General features: G+C 37.1%; 1 protein-coding gene across 3 annotated transcripts in view; it reads left to right on the forward strand.

The window, feature by feature from the left end:
• The first annotated feature begins 9,322 nt into the window (after positions 1 to 9,322).
• col14a1a (collagen, type XIV, alpha 1a) overlaps positions 9,323 to 23,344 on the forward strand; it is an 81,842-nt gene continuing 67,820 nt past the window's right edge. The window contains exons 1-5 of one of the 3 annotated variants that reach the window (XM_060870419.1): positions 9,323 to 9,398; positions 10,837 to 10,961; positions 14,140 to 14,256; positions 17,902 to 18,045; positions 18,321 to 18,407. In XM_060870419.1, the coding sequence (XP_060726402.1) occupies positions 9,391 to 9,398; positions 10,837 to 10,961; positions 14,140 to 14,256; positions 17,902 to 18,045; positions 18,321 to 18,407 (481 nt within the window). In that variant the 5' untranslated portion in view covers positions 9,323 to 9,390. Of the gene's footprint in view, positions 9,399 to 9,465; positions 9,630 to 10,836; positions 10,962 to 14,139; positions 14,257 to 17,901; positions 18,046 to 18,320; positions 18,408 to 23,344 lie in introns of those variants that run through there. The other 2 variants (XM_060870417.1, XM_060870418.1) reach the window with 2 other exon arrangements.

Consider the following 23,344-nt stretch of genomic DNA (forward strand, 5'->3'; position numbering starts at 1 on the left):
TTTTTTTTTTTTTTTTTTTGGTATAGTGTATTAAGGCTGAAAATCGTATTAGTTACCTTTATGTAAAAAATTACCTCAATAGTCAATGTTCTAAATATTAATAATAATATATTATAGCCATATTGTCTGATGTCTTAATAATGATCAGTAATATAGTATTTGATGTCACTTGCCAAAGTATGCAAGTGTAGCCTGCTATGAAACGCACATTTTTAAAAAAAAATTCTTTTAATAGTTTGGAAATGTAGAATGGAATCTGAATCAGTTCAGTGCATGAGATTAGGTGGAAGTAGTGTGTGCTAACAACTAAAAAAACTATTAGGGGAAATTAGCAGCATTGGACTCACAAGAATGATTCATACTTGGCTTAAATAAATTAGTGGATCCATCCAATAAATTTAGACAACCAATCTATTTCCGGTCCATATTCCACATCTCACTTACGGTGGATTTGTAATGATGTTCCTTGTTCAGTTGATGACTCATCCTGGAAGTATTGTATCACAGATGGCACTGAATTTGCAGTGCTTTTTGCCTTAATGTCATTTATTTTGCTGCTAATCCTCATGGCTGGTGACCACCTAACTCTCTTCACCAAACGTGGATACTTTTTGTCTCAAGAGCTCTATGTGATGTAGGTGTTTTACTGATTCCTACTGACAATCAGCTTCCTATTTCTGGGAATAAGCACTCAAACTATCAAGCATGTTTCCCCAGGCACATTAGGGGTATAGACTGAGAACTGATATAAAAGTAGAAGCTCACGAGTGCATAAAATGTACAGATACATCACAAAAAATGTTTTATACACTAAAAGTGCATCTATCTAAGGGAAATAAGCTGAAGGTACCACATGTTTTTTTTTTTTTTGAAACATCACACCATGTATGTTGAAATATTTTTATTAAACACATTGATTTGAATGAATTACAGAACTGTCTTTTGTTTTTGAGTGGTGTTAAAGTGGTTCCAGTCACAGTGTTCTACTCTTTACCTTAGTCTTGTTTATTTCATAATCCTCTTTAATTTGCATCTAGGTCTTTGATTTTCAAAAATGTTTATTTGCAGTAAGTCATCTCTAGATAATTTCCACCCTTCAAGGACTTTGAGGCCAAATGAACACTGCAGAAAGGAGTTGAGGCTTCATTCTGAATACACGGAAAGAAATGGCGCAATAGTGCCACCTTGAGACTAAAGTAAATACTTTATTTATATTTTGTGATTATACAAAATAAATCTTTACAAAATAAATCTATACAAAATATATTTCTTTAATTAGGAGTTTAATTACTTTAATTAGAATTTAGAAATTTTACAGCTGAATGTAAGAGGACATTTTAAGTTTGTGAAGAGGACAATTTTATAATATATTTAAAAGTAACATCAAAAGCAGCAACATCGACAAGATGATGAAGAAGAAGAGGAGGAGGAGGAAGAAGAACAAGAAGAACAGTAAGAGGAAGAAGAAGAAGAAGAAGAAGAAGAGGAGGAAGAGGAGGAGGAAGAGGAAGAAGAAGAGGAGGAGGAGGAAGAAGAAGAGAAAGAGGAGGAAGAGGAGGAGGAAGAGGAAGAAGAAGAGGAGGAGGAGGAAGAAGAAGAGGAGGAGGAAGAAAAAGAAGAGGAGGAGGAAGAGGAAGAAGAAGAGGAGGAGGAAGAAGAAGAAGAAGAAGAAGAAGAAGAAGAAGGAAAACAAGAATTGAATCCACAATATGGAGCAAATTAACAGAAACATTATTTAAAAGTGATTTAAATGGTGTTTAAATAAACCTATTTAAATCTTAATGCTGTTCAGAAAATGTGACAGATTCCTATTACAGAATATTTGTTCAGAATATATAGTGAGCCTGTATCTGTATCTGATTTGATACATTTTTACACAATATTTTTTTTTAAATATGATTTTTTTAACATAATGTGAAAAACACCGGTTTAAAGATTATCATCCATGCCATGGTTAATATTTGTTTAGAGAATATCAGCTCTAGGTCTTATCTGCTAATGTCTAACAAAATTCTCCATGTTTGTGTATGTGAAGATCCTTTTCAATAATTCAGGAGAGAGGTTTTTTGTTGAAAATCACTTTATCTTTGAATCTTAATGTCCTGGCAAAACCATAAAACTCTAAATCATTAATGCTGCAGAATGGGTATGTAGTCTTTCATCTATGGACTGTACAGCCAAAAAGGTACAGTATAATACTTGACATCCCCAACAATCAACAAAAGATTTCAGACATTCAAAGCCATTATATTATGACCTTTATTTTGTTTAATGATATTTTAAATGCTTATGTATTTTTTGTATTGATTACTACCCTTTTTTTTGTTTTTCTTATTTTGCCTGCTCAGGGTTTTGGGGTCATTACATTAGATCATCTGGTCCATATATGTGATTTGGCAGATTAACAAATATCTGTTTAAATACCCCATTCCAGATTTCCTCCCTCCTCTGCTGTTATAATAACATCCACTCTTCTGGAAAGGCTGTCCACTAGATGCTAGTGTGACTGTCAGGATATTTCCTCATTCAGCTACAAGAACATTAATGAGGTCAGGAAATGATGTTGAGTGAGGAGGCCTGGGGTGCAGTCGATCAGTGGCCTGGGGTGTTCCTGTTCATCCCAAAGGTGTTCAGTGGGGTTTAGGTCATGGCTCTGTGCAGGACAGTTGGGATCTTTCACCCCAAACATGGGAAACCAAGTCATCATGGAGCTCATTTTGTGCACATGGGCATTGTCATGCTGGAACATGTTTGGTCCAGAGAAGTGATTCTGTAATGTTACAGAATATATCGACATCCTGTATAATTGTGTGCTTCCAACTTTGTGGCAACAGTTTGGTGAAGACTCACATATGAGTGTGATGATTAGGTGTCCACACTGTTTTTTTCTCTTTTGTACACTTTCATAGACATACACACTAAAACACCAGCTGACTACACTTTCTAGTGTGTGGGTCTATGTTTCACTACGTATTGACCACAAGAGGTCAGCAGTGTACTGCATACAGAGAGGAATGTTCCCCAACAAGCAGTTATGCAGATATTAAATAGCAAATTATATGCAGATATAAAAGCAAATTATATGCAGATATAAAAGCAAATTATATGCAGATAGAAAAGCAAATTATATGCAGATAGAAAAGCAATTTATATTTTGCATATTCATGGTTTGCATAATCATGATGTTTTGTATATTTCAGGTTTGATGCTAGGAAGCTAGTTCATGCATTCCATGCACCAGACCTCCAGACTGGACTATTGAAATGCATTACTAGGTGGTTGTCCTGCATCTTTAATAAACATAACTACACTCAATTTAGTCCAAAATGCAGCTGTCAGAGTTCTTACCAGGACAAGAGAATATGATCATATATCCCCAATTTTTTCATCTTTACACTGGCTACCTGTTAAGTTTATAATTGATTACAAACTGCTGTTAAGGCTCTAAATGGTTTCCCATGTATCTCACCAGTCTTCTAACATGCTACAATCCATCACGGTCTTTGAAATCACAAATCTCAGGACTTCTGGGAGTTCCTAGAATATCAAAATCTACCAAAGGCAGTAGAGCATTTCCATATTTTGCTCCCAAACTTTAGAATAGCCTTCCTGATTGTGTTCGGGGCTCAGACACACTTTTCCAGTTTGAATGTAGATTAAAGACATATGTCTTTAGTCAGGCATACACACAATACATCCCATAATCTTGTGTTTTAGTACATGCACATTATAATCTAGTGCTTGCTAATATTACAGTATGAACAGCAGCTACACTAAATCCTCTCCACTGCTTCCCCTTTTCTACCCATCACAAGGCATCCAGAGATTGTACCAGCTCCAGCTGTGTTCCATATCATGAAGATTTTAGACCTTCATTGAGATGAGGCCAACCCTGTGAGGATCCTAAGACATCTAGAGATTTACCAGCTTCAGTTGGACTCTGCTTCATGAAGTATTCAGACATTCTATGAGGAGATGCCAACTACATGTGGTCTTTGAGGACAACAACTTCCTCATCAATACAAAATTGTCAGACAGTACATTTTTAATCACCCCAGTGTCACCCAAATGAGTATGAGGTTCCCTTTTCAGTCTGATTCCTCTTGAGGTTTCTCCCTCAAAGGGAGTTTTAACTTGCCAAAATCACCTCTTTCACCTCGGACTTGCTCATTGAGGATAAATACAAACACATTTAAATTATAAGTCTAATATCAATCTTAAATTTTCGTATTATATTCATCTTTGTTCATTTTTTTGTATTATATTTTTTATGTTCTGTAAAGCTGCTTTGAGAACATGTCCACTGTTAACAGAACTAATACAAATAAATTTGAATTAAATTGAATTGGATTATATTCCAGAATATAGTATTTGTAGAAAAAAGTATTTTTACAAATAGTTTTTATATTTTCTATTGTATTTTGGTGGTGAAATAGAAAAGAATTAAAATCCACTGGATGGATCAGTTCCCAGGACTGACAGATTGACCCTAGAGCCACCATGACCCAAAGAGAATTTAAATGCATATTAAGCTTCTATTAAATCTATTATGTCCCAAAGAACCTTTTAAAGCACATTGTTTTGTTTGTTCCAGAAACATATTACACAGAAGCAGTGCTTCAGTAATAGCTTTTATACCTGTATATAACAGACAACTCCTGTCTCCTTGAGTTTTTGGTGGTGCAATAGTACAGACTGAAATTTTACTGGATGGAGGTGTGAAAAGTGCTGACAGCATGAAATGTAACAGGATTGTAAATCCCAGAATTCCGAATGAAGGTCTCAGATCCTTGAAGGTCTTAAAAGCTTTTAGACTTTAAATGCCTGACTCAAGTTCCTCCTGGGTCACTTTACCTTCCAGCACTTTTAAAAAGCCCTTCTGACTTCAGTTCAGAAATGTGAATGCACTGAGTATAGGAGAAACAATGGAACTGATTTGTTCATTACATCTATTTTGATGGCAATAAATCTTGTAATATAAACATACACACTGGATTTTGGGATTCCTCCTGATGACAGGTATGTGTTAACAGGTGTAAGTGCAAAAAGGAACACACCATTTTCCTACAAATTGTCACATTCAGTATAAAATTATTTGACAGTTATGATATTCAACATCTGCTCCTGTTTATTGAAGGATTTTACCACACAAAATTACATTAGAATATTAATCTCAAAAGAAATTATTATATTAAGATATTAGAAGTAACTAAGCGTGGTCAATAAAATGGATTCAAGTGGAAAGGAGAAAACAGCAGCGTACTGTAGTACACATAACGTATTGGGAGTCTGGCAGTTCAAAGCATAAACGCAAAACAGAAGTGTTTAGCATACTGGCGTAAATCTCAGCAAATTAAAACAAATTAGAGAGCTCTTAAACCATCACAATTGTGTGAAAGTCAACAGTTTCCAAGATGAAAGCTTGACTGTATATTTCTCATGTAAATCTTGGTTGTCTGAAAAAGTGGTTAGTTTAATTTGAATTTTTCAGTGAGTATTTACACCATCCTTGTTTCATCACTTGTAGAAAATCCCTTTTATGGTCTTCAGTGTTATAACATGGTCCTGAAGGCATGGTATTTTTCCCAAGTGGTATATGGATGCAATGACAAAGAAAATCGAATTGACTTAAAGCATGTTATAGACTATACAATGCTGTTCCACAGTCAAGGTAAAGGGGTGGACTCAAGTGCTCCCTGTTCAATAGGCCTCAGAGTCACAGCTACAGCCGATTAGATGATTCTTATCAGATGTCAACCGTTGCTCGTACTGACAGTCTTTTCTCTCTCCTGTAGTTCTCAGATACATTTGGCACCTCTCTGAAAACACTTTAACCCAGCAAATTATCTCTTGGCGTATTGTCCTGTCAGCTCGCCTTCACCACTGCCAGGGTGGGCAAAGAATAAAATATTGCACAAGCTATAGGTGGATGGTTCTGAATTTAATGTCCTTTACTGTTTGCTTGCAACTTTTGACTGATGACTTTAGAAAAGTTCGATGAAAGGCAGACTAGACAACAATTGCCTTGTGTCTCTTAGCACTTCACAAGGTGAAGACACTCTTAAAGGAAAGCTTTATGAAGATGATATTATAGCGCAAACTCTGTGTAGAGCATAGATAATCTTTATTGTGCTTGTTTGTGAAACGTTACGTTTGGGGTTGTTATATGCTGTGGGTTGAAATGATTTAACTGTGGGATCATAACATTTGAGTGATGGTTAAAGAAAACATGGTGGGATAGCTAGAGGAGGATATAGTTCAAATCTCTTAGCTTTCTTTTCCTCTTAGATATCTCAGCTCACCTTGAGTGCTGAATATGGATTATCTTTATTGCACATATTTGTGAAATGTTACACACGAGGATAGTTTTCTTGACAATTATTAAACCTAGTCATAAAATGTATTTTACAGTGGAGAATCCTTGTTTACTGTGTAAGTCTGAGATTGATCTGCATTTAGAGAACTGATCCTAAATGACTGATGAACTCCTGTGGGTAACTAACTTGAGACTGGATCATAATTATCATCTGAGGATAAAGCCATCAAATACCTAAAAATAATGCATTAATGTTATACCTTATATAACTTTTTTGAATTTAATCATGAACTTGTGCATGGCCTTCTGCTGATCTGCCTGGTGTGTGTGTGACTGTGCTGTACATTTTGTGCTCTGCAGCATCTCGAGTCATGCTGAGTGCTATTGACAGTCGTCCATGCTGTGTCCCACGCTTAATTATAAGACATAGTGCAGCGCAGGGTTCTTTTTGAGCCTGATGAATGCAGCCACTGATTAGCCCCCAATCCTTCATTATGGCCTGGTTTGTCATTTAGGAATAGACCACTTAGGAGTGGTTAAGCTTGCAGCTTCAGTGTCTCAGTACAGGAACCAGGTGTCACCAAGCCTGAACTTTACTGATGTGTGGGAAGTACTTCATGTAAATGTGAGCTGTAACTGAGTGAGCATGTGGAATTAAAACAAGTACAAACCTATCATGACTTCAGGAACAGTCTGCTCCTGTTTTAGAAGACTTTAAGAAAGTGTCCCTTAATGATAACTCTGAAAACCAAGAGTTAGGTTCTTTTTGCTTTTTTTATATTAATGAATCTAGTTTAGAAAACTTTTTTCATTCATTGCTCAACAGTAAGCACTCTAACCTGGTCAAAGTTGTGGTGAATCCAGAATCTATCCAGTGATCACAGAGCACAAGGCAGAAATTACAACCTACTGTAAATGTGACTCCAGTCTTTCACAACACCATGTTCACGCACACATTGACACCTAGAGGCAAATTTAGTGTGGTCACTCCACCTGCTAGCATGTTTTTGAGTGGTGGGAGAAAACCGTAAAACACAAAAGAAACCACAGAGACATGAAAGAGACATATGGAATCCACATACATGGTCTCCTGATTTCAGGATAAAACTGAGGATCCTGGAGCTGTCAACTGCACCACCATTCAGCCTGCTTCAGAAGACATTATTAAACGTGTAATTAAGCATAGAAACCATCTATATATGTGTATATTGTATTAATGTTATGTCTTATAAAGAATACCAGAAACTTTACCATCAGTGCCATTACCATCAAAGCAGTTATTAAATATTAATGCATTAAGAACATGTGAACGAATGTGATTAATACAAGATTAATCACAGTCTGTTTTCATTAGGACACTACATTCATTTTTAGGTAGTGCCACTTTAATTGAATATCAGTATCAAACTACTTGTCTTTTCTTTCTAGAGAGGTTCAGTACCACCTCATGCATACACACACTCTGAATCAAGACTTATATTAGCCAGATTTATGCATCCTTCTAATATTTTTATTCCTTAAGAATTCACTGAAGACCATATGGTGTGTCTTCGTCCACTTCTGTTCAGCGCTGAGACTCCTGTTCATTGTTCATTTATTAGGGCCATGAGGCAGAGTTAATGTGATAGGCTCTAGTCTCAGGAGACTCCATGTAACAGTCGCTGTAAAAGGAAACAGATTGGATATATTTTATTCTGTAAAAATCAGAAAGGTAAAATAAAGATTAGAATATAGGAATATGGCTCTGGACACTCATATCTCAACATGGCGACTTGATTTACAGTAAGTGTAGGGTAGTACAGGGATTTCATTTTCCACTTCTTGCTTTCGCTTTTACAAAATAATGTTTTACTAACATATTAATCTTTGTATGATAATTAATTTGTATACTTAAATGGAATTCAAAATTTATTTCATAAGAAAATCTTTGATTTGACTTCAGTTGTCATGGCAAGTTTGGCTATTAAGCTCAAGTTGAAAAGTTTTAAATAAAAATAAATAAAAACAATAAAAAAAAGTAAACCAGAGTCTTCACTACTTGTTAGCTGAAACAAAGGTTATCTTCAAGTTAATATTACTTGTGCTTTTAAGGCAGCAGGTGAACTTTAATTTAGAAGATTAACCATCCTGAAATGACTTATAGTCATTCATTGACATGTGGGTCTCTTTTCACTTAACAGTTTTGATGCCTTCTGATTGTGATGCTTCCTTATCTGAACACTCTGCTCAAACAGACTAGGGTCCCAAAACCTCAAGTGCCTCATGCTAACACCAACACATAAGCGTTTGCATTCATCAACTTGTAGATAACTAAATAACAAAACCAAAATCTCTACTTCTCCATTGTATTTCTCAACAATATGCCACACCTTACGTTTGATTTTGAGATTTCCTATTAAGCAGTGCGATTCCCACCCCAAACATGGTTCAGCTGATGGTCCATTTAGAGTTAGCTTGTTAGCTAGTGTTACCATTAACAAAGTCTCTCATGACTGTCATGTATTAAAGTCCAGTTACAAATATGTAAGTATGTAATGTCTCCTCATAAGACTTTATGCAAACGTAAAGGAGCGTGTCTATAAAATGACTAACAATGAGCCAATATACATACTAATAAACTTTCCATACCATAAGGCAGGTTTTCAAACAGCTTTTTTAGCTATGTAATACATGTTCGGAGACAATGGCTTAGGCTATTTTTTATAATACCTATTTCACCTTTAAACTGGAAGAACACATAATTACAAATCTTAAAGAAAGTTAACAATGAATAATATATTACTATTACTGTATATATTACTATATATAATATTGATATATATAATATAATGTTATATATTACAATATATATTTATTAAAGTCACACTTAGCAAAACACGTATAACTAAATAATAAATCTATAGAATAAGACAGTAATAAACATGATTGAGGATGTGGTGAGGTTTTCTATAGCTCAAGTTTTGAAGCTCCCACGTTTTTACATCTCGCGCGCTAACTGTTCACGCGCGTTTTTTCCCCGCTGAGCGCGAGCGAGGATGAAGCGAGGTGAAGTACTGAGGAGCTGAGGAGGAGACATGGATAAGTAAGGACCGACCAAACACACACACACACACACACAAATATATATATACACACACACACGGACACACACAGTCACAGTCTCACCACGAAGCTGGCTTTCGGAGCTAACTCTGGGGCACAGAAACGAAAGAAGGAATACAAGCCTGACCGTTAAAACCTCGGGGTTATTTAGCTCAGGATCACATTTGAATGCAAACGGATTTATTTCCCTTTCAGCTGAATGGTGTTGCAGGTAAGACAGCTCATGGAACCGACTCTGTTAGACTGTGATCAGAGAGAAAAACTGCAACAAAAGGCAGCTTCATTTACATGTTTCATCATGAGAGAAACTGTGTTAGCAGCTTAGCGATAATGAACAAGAAAAATATCTAAAAGTTGCAATTCAAGCAACAGGCTTTTGTTAGATTTTATGGGTTCAAGTTAAAGATTAACCCTTGTTGAACTGCTGTCCTTTTAATAAGCTTATTCTCCAGGGGTAAAAATGGTCATTTTGGGAAATAACCTCTATTATTATTATTATTATTATTATTATTATTATTATTATTATTATTATTAGTAGTAGTAGTAGTAGTATTATGATGATGATTATTATTATTATTATGATGATGATGATGATTATTTTTGTTGTTGTTGTTGTTGTTATTATTATTATTATTATTATTATTATTATTATTACTATTAATATTATTACTATTATTATTTGAGGTGAGTGAAGCAGGTGACTATTATACTGCATTTTAATCTGCAATTTTCATATTTAACGCTCTACACCAATGCTTTGGGTTCACTGTAACCATATATAAGGTAACCAAATATAATAACCATAATATATATATCATACAATATATTATGTAATGCTGAACTAAATAATTTTTTCTGTTCTATTTTTTGCTGTTGTTTTTAGATTTAATTTAACCACCCTGCCTTTAGGCAAGACGTTCCCCTTTAGTTTACTGAGTTCCCCTTTAGTTTACTGAGTTAAAAATGTAATGCTCTGTTCACTTTTTACATTGTTTTACATTTACAGCCTGTAATGTCAATAAAACACACAAATGTATATGTTTTTTGGTTGCTGCTTTCTCATCATCATCATCATCATCATCACCATCATCGTCGTAGTCATCATCATTACCCGACCCTGATATAGTCCAGTGTTGAAACTTAAGTAAAGGTAGTCCTCATGAGCAAGCCCAGGCATCTGCATTTACAAAGCTCCGTCCAGCCTTCAGGCTGAATGACAAGAGCCTGTACAGATCTGCTTGGTCTTGTGAACAACAATAGCACTCAGGAAGTGGATTCTCATTGCCTGTTCATCACAACAAAGTCCTCAGTGTTTCTGCCCCACAGAATGGCGTGTCCCTGCCCCCTTCCTTGTCTCTCCTCAAGGCAATGTCCGGCAGCTTTAGCACTCCTCACTCTTCCTTTCTTTCTCGCTGTAGGTACAGAAGAGGCTTGCTGTCTCACTCGTCTGAAGGAATGCAGGTAGTCAGACCGAGAATGACCGTGTGGTGGCTGCTAATATTCCTGGCACTGGTGCAGTTTCCAGAACCTACAAAGGGGCAAAGTAAGTATTTGTTTCTGATCTTTAGCCTGCTTTCTTCCATGAGCAGGTTCACTTGAGGCATTTCTTTCTCACATCATTCATCATGTGGGCTGCTATTTTTGTGTCCAAGCACTTCTGTTTCCAGCACACTCTGTGTCATGGGCTGTAGGTGACCGTTTCTGACATATACTGTACCTTGATTGAAATCTGATTTAAAAGAATTCTCTAGAATCTATAAAGTGGTTATTTTAGTGGTATAAATTCCTATTGACTATTGAAGAGTCTTTGGAAAGTCCACATACACACACACACACACACATACACACACACACACACACACACACACACACACACACAGAGAGAGAAAAAAATGAAATCCCTCAGGAGGACTTAAGTATATAATTGGTTGGTCTGCTTGGAAGGAGTCTTGTATTCTTGCGAGAGGCCAGACTACTGCAAGGTATAAGCCAATCTATTATTTTCAGTCATTTTCACTCTTCAACCTCTCTCTCTATCTTTATCTCTCTCTCTCTCTCAGTATCTGCAGTCTTGAGTTGACAAACAGGTGTACAGTCGTCTGCCTATTAGTATGGAGCACACTGAATAACCTACTCCATTTCTCTGTTTCACTTAACACTGCTGCATTTCTGGCAGGGTTTTCTTCACCAAAATAGAGAAAAAAGTAAGAGACATTTAGTGTGATTCCTGTCTGTATATGACTGTTTTGTCATGGCTCTGCAAAAAGCTTTTTCATATACTGTAAGTATATAAAGTATCCCCAAGATAACTGAGAGAAAGCAGCTCAAGCAGCAGAAAAACAAGGAAAGTATAGCATATATCTTATAGACAGTATAATGGTATGTGTGGCACTTTGGCATTCTGAACAGCAGCACCTGATTGAAGTCAGAGAGCAAATCTGCAGAATGGAAAATGTGTAAAAGTACGTAGTGCAAAACTTGCTGAAAATGAATGGGGAGTATCAGATGTTGATGAAAGCCATTTTGAGCAGAGTGTGATGAGGCTGTGTGGGAAGGCTATTATACTCGGCAGTATCTATCTTCAAGTTGTGATGAAATATGACACTATTCAAAGTGAACATCATCTCTAAGCAGACTGTTTGGAATCTAACCTAAACCCTAAAATGTTTTAAAACCCTGCACATTTAGAAATATGATTTACTTCCCAACTGGTTGACTCAAATGGTTTGATTTTACACATTTTTTCTGGAGCTAGGCTAATCTCCTCTCAGCTGGGTCGGTTTTAGGGAAAGTGAGAATCTGTCACCCATCCCCTTTGCCTGGCGCAGCAGCGCAGATTTACACTCTTTTTGCATCTCATTAATACCTCTGAATATGTAGTGAAACAGTCATGAACCGTCTGTCTTGTGTAGGCGTTAATATTTTAATTCCTCCAGCAGGGATTTCCATGTTGGTAAAAGATTAAAGTTCAAAAGAGGAACATGTCATTTAAAGTGAGCAGAAGAGTGATGATAAAAGGAGTCTGTGGATTTGGAGTAAGTGCTCTCTGCAAAGTCTTCAAATGGATAAAAAATAAGCACATGAAAGGCTGATGGATTTGTGCCAGTGTGTCTTCTAATATACAAAGTTACACGACCTCCTGCTCGTATCTTTTCGTTATCATTTCAATAACCGGTTGTCACTTGTACCATTAAGCCACGATGGCAGAAGAGAGTTCTCCAAACGCTGTCACTTTTTCAGGAGCATTTTAACGTCAAAAAAATGGGCATAGACACTTTTATGAGTAATCCTTTACGAAATGACCTGCTTTGCCATGTTCCCTACTGCAGCAGTTTTAGGACTCAGGAAATGGCTATGACAGTTATGTACATTTGTATCCCTCATGTCCGTTCATCCAAAATAACAGCAGTAGTCCAGAACTGCTCTTTCAGGCACTTACCCCCACCACTTTGTCTTATATAAAATGTTTGCAATGCGCTCTTATACAAGCGGATTTCAGTTCAGCATCCCTCAAAGGCACAGGTCCTTTTTGAGAGTGCAAGAATGAGTGTGGAGGTGATGGTCTCTTCAGAAATGAGTGTGGAGATGATGGTCTCTTCAGAAATGAGTGTGGAGTTGATGGTCTCTTGAGAAGAGAGATCTCTGGCCCCTCAGTGAACAAATTGCAGCAGAAATCCAATCCTCAATTTCAGGTTGGTGAATTTAGAGCAGTTGTTTTTTTTCCCTCTTTTGTCCTTCTTGTTTTCCCTTCCAGATACCGCTGAGTAGTGTTCATGTCAAACTTGACTTTCTTTTTAAAAATCTTTACATGCCGACATGTAGCATATAGTACGTTCCACATTCTTACATGTGTGGCAGCATGTAAAGAAATGATGGGGCTTCCTTAATGTATATGTGTGTAGATTTAGTGAATGAAACAGTGCTTTGGGATTTCAGTGTGATTCAGCAGGAATGTGTGTGTACTGGGTGTGGTGGCTAAGCCCTTGGTTAACACTTCACGGCTTCTTAAAACTGATTCATGGTCAGAAGGATTAGCACTCCTCTAATGGTTAATTATTTTTGGAGACCTGACCTTTTATCAGCTTTTAAAAGGCAAACAAATGTGTTACTAATAAGAACGGTTGTGAAATGGTACACTCTTTACTGGCTTTCCTCTTTTCAGAAATCAGTAGCTAGGGATGGGTATTAACTTAATGACAAGACACAAGCTATAGTTTTCAACCTGAATTTGCTCAATTTCTTGTTATGATGAATACATTATGAATCTTTGAATTGGAGAGAAAAAGCACACCCCAAAGGAATTTTATCCTGTCTTATAAAACAGTTTATTCAGGTTTTTGTATGTGTACTAAAATGGTAGAGATTTGACTGTAGAACTAAAATGATGATATTGTTTTGAATAATACCCATCCCTGGCTATAAAAAAACAGCATTCTTTTCTCTAACACCAGCTTCTCGACGCTTCTCCTGGTCTTGCTCGCATTATAATGTGCAGAAATTAATATGGTATAAAAATATATGCAAAGGTAAACTAGACTAAGAATATGGAAATATCTGTTCCATAGCCTTTGCCTCTTCACTTGAAATCTATCTTTGGTTCAAATGCACCCGATATATAAATGCATGCTAGTATATTCCAAAGGTACGGGGCAAATTTGTTTTTTATTACAAAAATATTGCTTTATAACAAAATATAATTTTTTGACATGTTTCTCTTACAGTTGCAGGCCCACGAAGACTACGATTTAAAGTCATAGGTCCTGGCAAGTTGCATGTGTTATGGAAAGAGCCAAAGGGAGAACACGATGGCTATAGATTTATATACAGCAGTGAGCCAGGTATGTGATTAATGCGTCTAAGGATAATGATGAATTGCTTTTCATTCCTTACTTTTAAGTGCCTGTTTGCAGTTGTTTGTACAAACCAGGTACAAATCAGAAAAGATCCGATAACACTTACAAGCCTGCAATTTGCACACATTCACATAAAATCCTGACAGTTTCCCATTTAACCTGATGGCTTATATAGAGCTGCACATTATCACAGCTGGTTATCACAGTGAAGGCCTCTGAAAAAAAGGAGGCTTTAACAAAGTGCAGAGATGTCTTGTGTGTGTCATGTGTGAGATCAGCTCATGATACTGCAATGTAGCACGTGGTGTAATATATAAAATACACATCATATTACAACTGAGACATGCAGCATTGTAATCAAAGTACAACATTTCTTTTTTCTTTTTATGTAACTTTTATTTTGCCAGGAAAAACACATTGAGATTAAAAATCACTTTTACAAGAGCATCCTGGCCAAAATAGGCAGCATGTCCACATCATGTGTCCTGTATTACTGGGAAGTTTCTGTTTTTAAACACTTGAAGCAGTGTTCTTGAAGCACTTGAAGCTTGTTTTCAACTAGCTTTGAATAACATAGACAAAGACACAAACCTTGGCTTGGAGAAAAGCTTTGTGAGGATCAGGGGCTTATTAGCCACCAGCTCTCTAAGGTCACCTTTTGTTAAAGACCACAAATCCTTTTCTGAGGGACAATACCAGGCCATGTCCAAACATGCTGAGAGCATTCTTTAGCATTCCTATGAATATTGAACCTGGCAGGACTGAACGACCATTCCTTATTACCCAGTTCAGCAGAATGAACAGATGGGAAAGACCATCATTTCTGTTATTGAAATTTTTTTCTCTGTGTCCAAAGTGGTTTTAATCGCTGGAATTAGTTCCATTGAAAGAAGTGAGGAGTTGATGAGATGGAAGGGGTTGAATGAGGACATGTGATAGCGTAAGTCAGGCAGTTAGTGCAGAACGCAGTGTGATTTTAAGGGGGGGTTGTTCTTGGCCTGGAGCGATGTGCCGGAAGCAGAGCAGGTCAGAGCGAGGTCACCATAATATCCTTCATTTACAGTATTAGATGTCAGTTGGGTGGGTTTGAAATCCCATAAATATACTGTCATCCCTGAGAGAGAGACAACACAGAGAGATAGAGGGGGAGAGAGAGAGAGAGAGGATGCATGATGTTTACCTTATGCAAAAAAGCCAGATTCAATAGTTTATGGCTTCATGACTTCTTTGCTTTAAGCACAAAAGGACCTTCACATAGCTTAATGCACTTTGCTTGTAAGATGTGGCCCAGATTTCTGCTGAGCACAAAACTAAACAATGAAGGTAAAACCTTAGCTCATAATATTGCACTCATTGTTGTCTTTCCAGATGAAAATATCGAAGATTCATTTTCTCTTGAACATTACAGCAGGAAGGATAAGTGCTATTGTATCTATTTAGTCATTGAAGATCTGCTCTATTCCCTCAAAAATATTTCTTCAAATTTAAAATGAAAGTCAGGTGTATACCATGTAAAAAATCTATATTGTCCACAGGAAAAATTCTGAATGCTCACAAAAGCAAAATGAAACTTTTGAATTGATGTCCTCTCACCAAGTATTACTTCTTGGTAAAACTTTGCTGCCTGCAGCATTTGTTGTAACAACATGCTGACACATCAGCAGAAATGAAAGTCTTCAGCCCTTGAACCTCTTCGGTCTTCTCTAACCCCAATCATGCTCCAAGCTGCTGCTGAGCAAGCACAATTTAACCCACTCCTCAATCGAATTGATCTCTTGGTGGGCCACAAGGATTTAAATCAGTATCATTGGTCAGTGGTCTGATTAGGAGAAGCAATGCCAGGAGAAAAGGAATTAAGTGGAGTCATAGCAGAGCCCATTGTGTGCAACCAATGGAGAGGCGTGTGAGGTTAAGCAAAGCGGACAAGTTGTGAAATAGAACCTTAATAACACGTGAAAAAGACTTGTTCAGGGCCGATACCCAGTATGTGTAAGAAATACAACATGTCATTTTCAGTCACGTGTTCATAGGGACTGTGAAATATTGTACTGATCTAGCATGTTTCCATTACACCTGTGTGGTGTAATACGATACATTCATATGCAGCCTACAGCAGAAAGAAGCTGGAAATTTCTTTATGAGCATTTCAGATTGAAGACTTGCACCACTGAACTGGAATCTACATCATATTCAGAAAGCTGCCGCACACTGGTTTCTTACAGTTTGACATCGTCAGTGTAATCGCTGAAATTAATCTCCATAAGAATCGACAGAAAGTTTTGTTACACACTCCACTTATATGAATTATTGTGAAAGGGTTATAAAATATAAATATAGAAGTGTCGCATTTTGTATTTTACCAAATTGCTTTCTATTTTTAGAGGGTATTAGTTGGTATTTTTTATTTTGGATGGACTCCATTTTAAATTGGTTATAGACTTTTAACTGTACAATGAAAAATTGAGTAGTAATTAGTAAAACAATTTTCTAGAGATTTTTGCTTTAATTTCTGTACCAGATAAATTCATGTAACTATCTATCTAAAACCCAATGTATGTATTTTATTTAGCCACAGGTTTAAATTTATAGTAAATTTATTGCTCATAAGATTATACAATTGAATTTCCAATACAGGGGATTAATAAAGGTTTATCTCATCTCATCTCATCTCATCTCATCTCATCTCATATCTCATTCATCTTTTAAAATACATAAGCATATTAGTAAAAGTATCTTTGGAAAATAATGTGTTTTCAAATGTGTACAGAAAATAGTAGATGTTTTGTCCTGGGTATTGATAGTAAAAAGTAGCTTCACCAAATTCATTTTAACACTAGTTTATGATGCAAGGATGTAAAATTCACTAAGATGTATACTTGTTTTAATTATGCAGAATTTACTTGAAGTTCAGTTTACCCCAAAAAAACAATATCATAACAAATGAAGTAATATACTATAGAATATACTATATACATATAATATGCTAATTTTATATTATGTTAAAATATATAGAGAGTTGTTTACCAACTAAATTAACACATACCAACAGCAACAACGACTAGCAAACAGCAGGGAACAAGCACAGATGGACTGAAAGTTTAGTGGGCCAAGAAAGGCAGAGAATAAAAGAATGTTTTGAGCCTAGATTTAAAAGCACTAATGGAAAGAGGACTTTTAACGTCCAGTGGCAGTTGGTTCCACAGGCATCAAGCTACGACTGCAAATGCTCTGTCGTGTTCTGGGGCGCCTTTTACAATAAATAATGAATACTGCAAAAATCTCCCTTCTACTCTTGAATTAACCCACAATTCAGTCTTATCTTATGACAAATTTTAAAGGATTTCATCAGTTCTGTTGAACTTGTTCCATCAATACAGACATAATCATGTCCTTATAAATCATTAGGCTGATAATTGCATCTCAATTCTTGTCAGCAAACCTAAACCCACCAGAATCTTTATTACAGAATTGTCCTGTAAACAGATTGCTTCCACACCAATCTCGTGACATTGAGACTCGAATAGGCAGTTGGAATAAGGAATGAGCTTTGATAGCTTTGTTAGCGTTAATGAAATGGCATAGTAATGCATGCTAATGAGCCTTCTGTCAACGGTTTCTCTCTAATCGTAGACGGAGAGAGGAATGAGCTTCGAATTGGAAAGGGTCAAACCAAGGCGATAATAAATGACTTCAATCCCACGAAGGAGTACACAGTCAAGGTTATAGCTGTGAGTGGTAGTCAGCAGAGCAGAGCACTTGAAGGAAGCTTTGCAGGTATGGAAAGCACTCGCAGCATCATTACAGTCTTCTTGTATTTACTATTTACTGTTTGCCAACATGAATTATGTTTGTATGTCCTGTACCAGCCTCCATGTATATTAATGCTTTTGCTGTAATAATTGCCACATTAAAAATAAATGGTAATTGTAGGTCGGATAGATTTGTTCATTGTGTTCACTTACGTTACTCTTGAAAAATGCTTTTCTGTTTTTTGAGCCTCTGGCTACAGATGTGTGATTTGAACATGCTGAAATATTTATGTTTTGCAGCTCAGGCCCATGAATTTGACAGAGAAAGCACCCAACCACAGAGAATAAAGGAGATGCCTACAGAGGATGGTTCTGAACTATCAGGAGGTAAATCAAAGAGCAACATACAACACTGGTCTTTTTGTTTTTCTCTCACAGACACATTTTCTTTTCCACATGCTCTTTTTTCTCTTTTAAAATTATTATTTCATTTTTGCCAATGGGAAATGCCCCTCTGTCAAGACCTTTGAGACAGGCTTTACACATCGGTGGAGAATAAAGATAGTCAAGTTTAGTCAAGTGCATTTGTGGAGGTCATTGCTTTACTCAAACACCTCTGCCTCCAGCTCTTCTGTCTCCTGATAAAATAATGTGCATGTTCACCACATCAGGGTCAAAGATAATGATCGAGTTTGAAAATTCAGATGTCTCTGAAGGCCCTGCTTCTGTCAGTTATGTGTGAAAGTGTTTATTTTCCTATTTAGATGGGTTGTTCTTGGCCGATTATCCTACAACAGTCTATAGGCATTTGTGTTTCTAATATTATTACAAGGTACTATGAAAGCAGAAACTTTAATATATGGTGTTTTGAGTGAGTATTACAGAGGATTAAACTTTCAATATCTGTGTGATCATCTCTGTAAAAACAAGCATATGGCTGACCATCCGTGAGCATTATCACAGCAGGTAGAGAATAGGTATCCAGGCTGATCAATCAGCTGGGCTGCTGCTGCTGTGCTGCGCGAGTGAAGACTGTTTGAGGGTCTAATGGGTCGAGCTGTGGCCATTTGTTTTACAGAGAGCAAAATCCAATCTGGGCTGTGAAGGTTTTGAAATATGCTGTGGGACTCTGTGGCATGCTTCAACCCTCATCAGGACCACAGTGTGGTGAAACCATGTGGGAGAAAACCACATGATGTCAACAGAAGTTGCTTTTTTTGCACGCCTTGCTCATAGACTGGGACTGTAATTTCAGACACCTCAGTGGAATGCTGCCAGGTAGCATAGCACAGATTTAGACTGAGCTTCAGTGTATAATGGTGGTTTTTCTCTTTCGACTGGTGCAATTACAAGGCTGATAAGAACAGTTTGGCACTCAGGTCTAGGTGTGGTATTGGAGCGAAATAAAAAGGCCAAAGGGACCATGAATACAAGAAAGAGGCTACTAGGCAGCTCCGAGCAATGCTTTTTTTTACAGCCTGAGGCTACTCACACTGAGACCTGCTGTATATTGTGTTTCTACTTTTACTTTTATATCAGAGAGTGGCTTTTTGTTTTTTTGTGGTGGAGACTAAAATAAGAACTGGAATTAGACACAAGCCTTGAACGCAATGAACTGAACAAGTAAATATCTTTTAAAGCACAGATGACGTCTGATTCTCAGCATGAATGATGCTGAAGTCTTAATATTTCAACTTTAGCTGTAGAAAAGCAGGGAAAGGGATTTTCCCTCATGGCCACCCACATTAGTGTTGGTTTAGCTTGTGTGTACGTGTGTGTGTATTTGTGTATGTGTTGGCTGGTGTTGTGTGCTGTCACAAGATCAGACTTCCTTTTGAAGTGGCTCTCCTGGGATCCTGCCCAAATAGATAGAATAAAAGTAAACAAGTCCTCATGTGGGATGTGAAGCTCATATTTAAGTTCTATGTGTAAAAAAAACAACAACAACAAAACATCCATTTCCCAATGCTGATGAATGATGTGGCAGCTCTTCAGAGTATTGTCAGCTTCAGTTGTCACAACAGTAAAAGCCTAGAGAAACCACCCGTAATACTGATCCATGTTTAACATCTGGATAGGGCATTCAATCACCAGGAGCATCTCCCCCACACCAATTTCAAACAGCTGTCTGTGGACTTTTAGTCAGGTAGGTCCAGAAATTACAGCATGGAGAGAGAGGAAGGGCAGTGATTGTTTTAGGAGAGAAATAGAAAGACGCGGAGACAGGGGAGGTGTTGCCTTTAGAAAGCAATTAGTTTGAGTCTCCAGTGCTGGTTTAAACCACCTGGAATAGCATTTGTTTTTTTCTTTTCTTTTTTTTATGTCTGAGCTCGTGGTAAAAGGTGGTGTTTGTCAGAGGACTCATCTGTCACAAATATAACCCTGTGGGTAATGGTGAAGGAGACAGAGGTGTGATAATGGGCTTTGCTGACTTTTTTTGGCCAGAGGGCAGGACACTGGTGAACAGCATGGAGAAAACGCAGCAGAGCCTGCACCTACTGTAATCGTCCTCTGAGACAGACACACAGTCAGAGACAGAGACAGGGCGATGCATCCCCGTTCCCATGAGAGCTACAAACAGACAGACAGAGCCATGCATTTTGACTCTCCCTAAGTGGCCCTGCTTTTTTAATGGAAATGTACAGTGTGGTTTCACTTAATGATTTTGTTTATCTACAAGATTCTTTTTATCTACAAGAAAACAAATTTAATGAGGATTCCTGATACTGAGCTGCCGTTGGAAGCCCTGGAAAGAGATGTTTGTGCTCTATAAGGCTCCCCTAGTACACTGCATAGGCAGAACTACATATTGTGGAGCTGAGATTGTTCATTTTGGCTTCAGTGCCATGGCACCAAGCTTGGACAGATTTTAACCACAAACATGTTAGAAGTTGTTCTAAAGGAGAATTTCTCGAAAAGAGACATCAAAGCTTGCTGGAGGAAAAAGCTGATGGACAGAACCTGAGGCACAAAGGGGAATCTTTGTTATGCTCACAGTAATGCATGTCCTCTTATCTTCATGTTTGTCTGGAATTCTGATGAGAACATTAGCAAGGATTCTTGACTTAAATGTATAATGAAATAATTGAATGGTACATGTTTTTGGTATGCAAATGACATAAATTATGTACTTGTGACATTCTGGTTTCAGTAGACATGAATTAAATAACGTGTTACATCTAGGATATTTTATTATATGTACCGGTGTGCATGCTAATTAAAAGGGCTGCTGTACACTGTATTACAATAACACGAGTGTTTAGGTGTAGTGTATTGTGTACTCAAGTTGAGGGACTGCGGCAGACCCTGGCTCACTACCCACTGGGACACTGACGACTCAATTTCTGCTGACATGACTACATAAATCATCACCACTGGCATTTATCAAGAAGCACAACCAATATAATTCGTTTTTTTTATAAGACATATCTATGACTTATACATCACAACATCAAGACATACATTTTTTTTATGTTGTTTAAAAATACATTATGATAAAAGCTAGCGAATTTTTAAAACATTCACACTTAGACTCAAACAAAGCACATTTTAATGTATGTATATATATAAAATGTCAAATAAAGTTAAAAATCACTAATATAAGAAATCAATGAGAGCTCCAACAATGACAACCTTTTTTTTCGAGCTGAGAGATTTCAGAAAATAAATATTTCCTGTAAGGGAAAATTTAGAACGCCAGTGCTTCCTGGTTTTTGCTGGATTTTTTTTAAGGGAATGAACGTTCCTGTGCACTGAAAGGATTTTACGATTGATACTGCTTTTAAAATGGCCGAATCCCTGATCAGCACCCTTTGTGATATTGATTACTCTGTTTTACTGCTGCACACTGAGTCTGCTGCTTTCTTTAGCTTGAGCTGAGTGTTTAAAATTCAGCCTCCATACAACTCTTTCCTCCTAATCTCATACAGATCGAGTGAGTTTGTGTATAATCTGTTTTGTTGATCAATTTGGGGCTCGGATTCAGGTGTAAGCCACATAGCCATATGGCCAACAACAAAATTCCAGCTTCCTAAAACCCAAGTCATGTCACAGAATGGAATTAACGAGCCGCAATGTCGTAACGACTCAACTCTGGTGGTCAGTCGTTTAATGGCCTCTGATTCAATTTGTTGTCTACTATAGAAACATCAACCCAGCAAGCCTTCGTTTAACTTTCTGAACAAGAAGTGCACACCAATTGGCTTTATTTTCTGCATTACTTACTGTTATGTTTGATCAAAGGTTTTTATTTCTCATGTGTCCTAATGGAAGGGTAAGACACTTTGAGAAGTTTATTATCTGTGTCTAAGCACTCATTTACACGGTCATGTACAGACAAGTGAAGATGCAATCATGCAACCAACATCCATCTCTGAGGCTCTGGTTTGTTTATTGCTCTCTCTGACCTGTTCATCCACTGCTGTTGCTGGATGATGAGCAAATTATGTTTGTTGCCTGTGAGGTTGTATATGTGTCTGTGTGTGTGTGTGTGTGTGAGAGAGACGAGGCTCTGTTTCATTTCCAATTTAATATCGCGGTCTATAATTAAGGTAGAGGGCAGCTCAAGGGCTACTGATGCAATCAGAAGCATCAGGCATATTTCATATTTTCTGGACACTAAACCTGACTGCGAGCAGAAGTAGAAATGGTCCTCGCTTACAGCCATAGCAACCTGAGAACGCCCAGTATCATCCATTCTCAGAATATAACAAGGATTGAGCCTGCAAGCTGGTTTTAAACTGTGTAATTACAGCGGTCTTTTAAGATTATTACATGTCACACTGTGCCATAAAGTGCTACCCATAATGAAAGCTTAATGATAGAGCTGTACTTAACCCTTTTAACAAGAAACTAACCAAACTAACATTTTTTTCTAGAGAATTATTGACTTAATAGCCTGTTTACCAAAAAAAAATAAATAAATAGTAGGCTAGGAAAAACTTCAAGCTCTTAAAGATCTGAGTGTCTACTTTTGTATGAGCTTTTAATCACTGCTGTGGGGTTTTCATTGTTCTTAGTTTTGTTTATATCCATAATCATGTTTGGCTTAATTGTTGCCATTATCATTGCAGGATACTGACAGCTGGTTTCATACTGTGATTACTATGATTTGGACCCAGTTTTGCTGATGCGGATAAAAGCACACTTTGATAGAAGAATTCTTTGGTCGTAAGTTGCGATGCACTCGCCGGCAGCTGATTTAGTGCCACTGCGATCAAATACAATTCTTTTATGATGTCTGATTTTTTTCTGGTCAGCAAAATGGTGAAAAAAATCATGCAGTAATAAGCTAGTTTTAGTAGTTGGATGTGAGAAGAGTCCTC

Source organism: Tachysurus vachellii, chromosome 5 (genome assembly GCF_030014155.1).
Source record: "Tachysurus vachellii isolate PV-2020 chromosome 5, HZAU_Pvac_v1, whole genome shotgun sequence".
Lineage (NCBI taxonomy): Eukaryota > Metazoa > Chordata > Actinopteri > Siluriformes > Bagridae > Tachysurus > Tachysurus vachellii.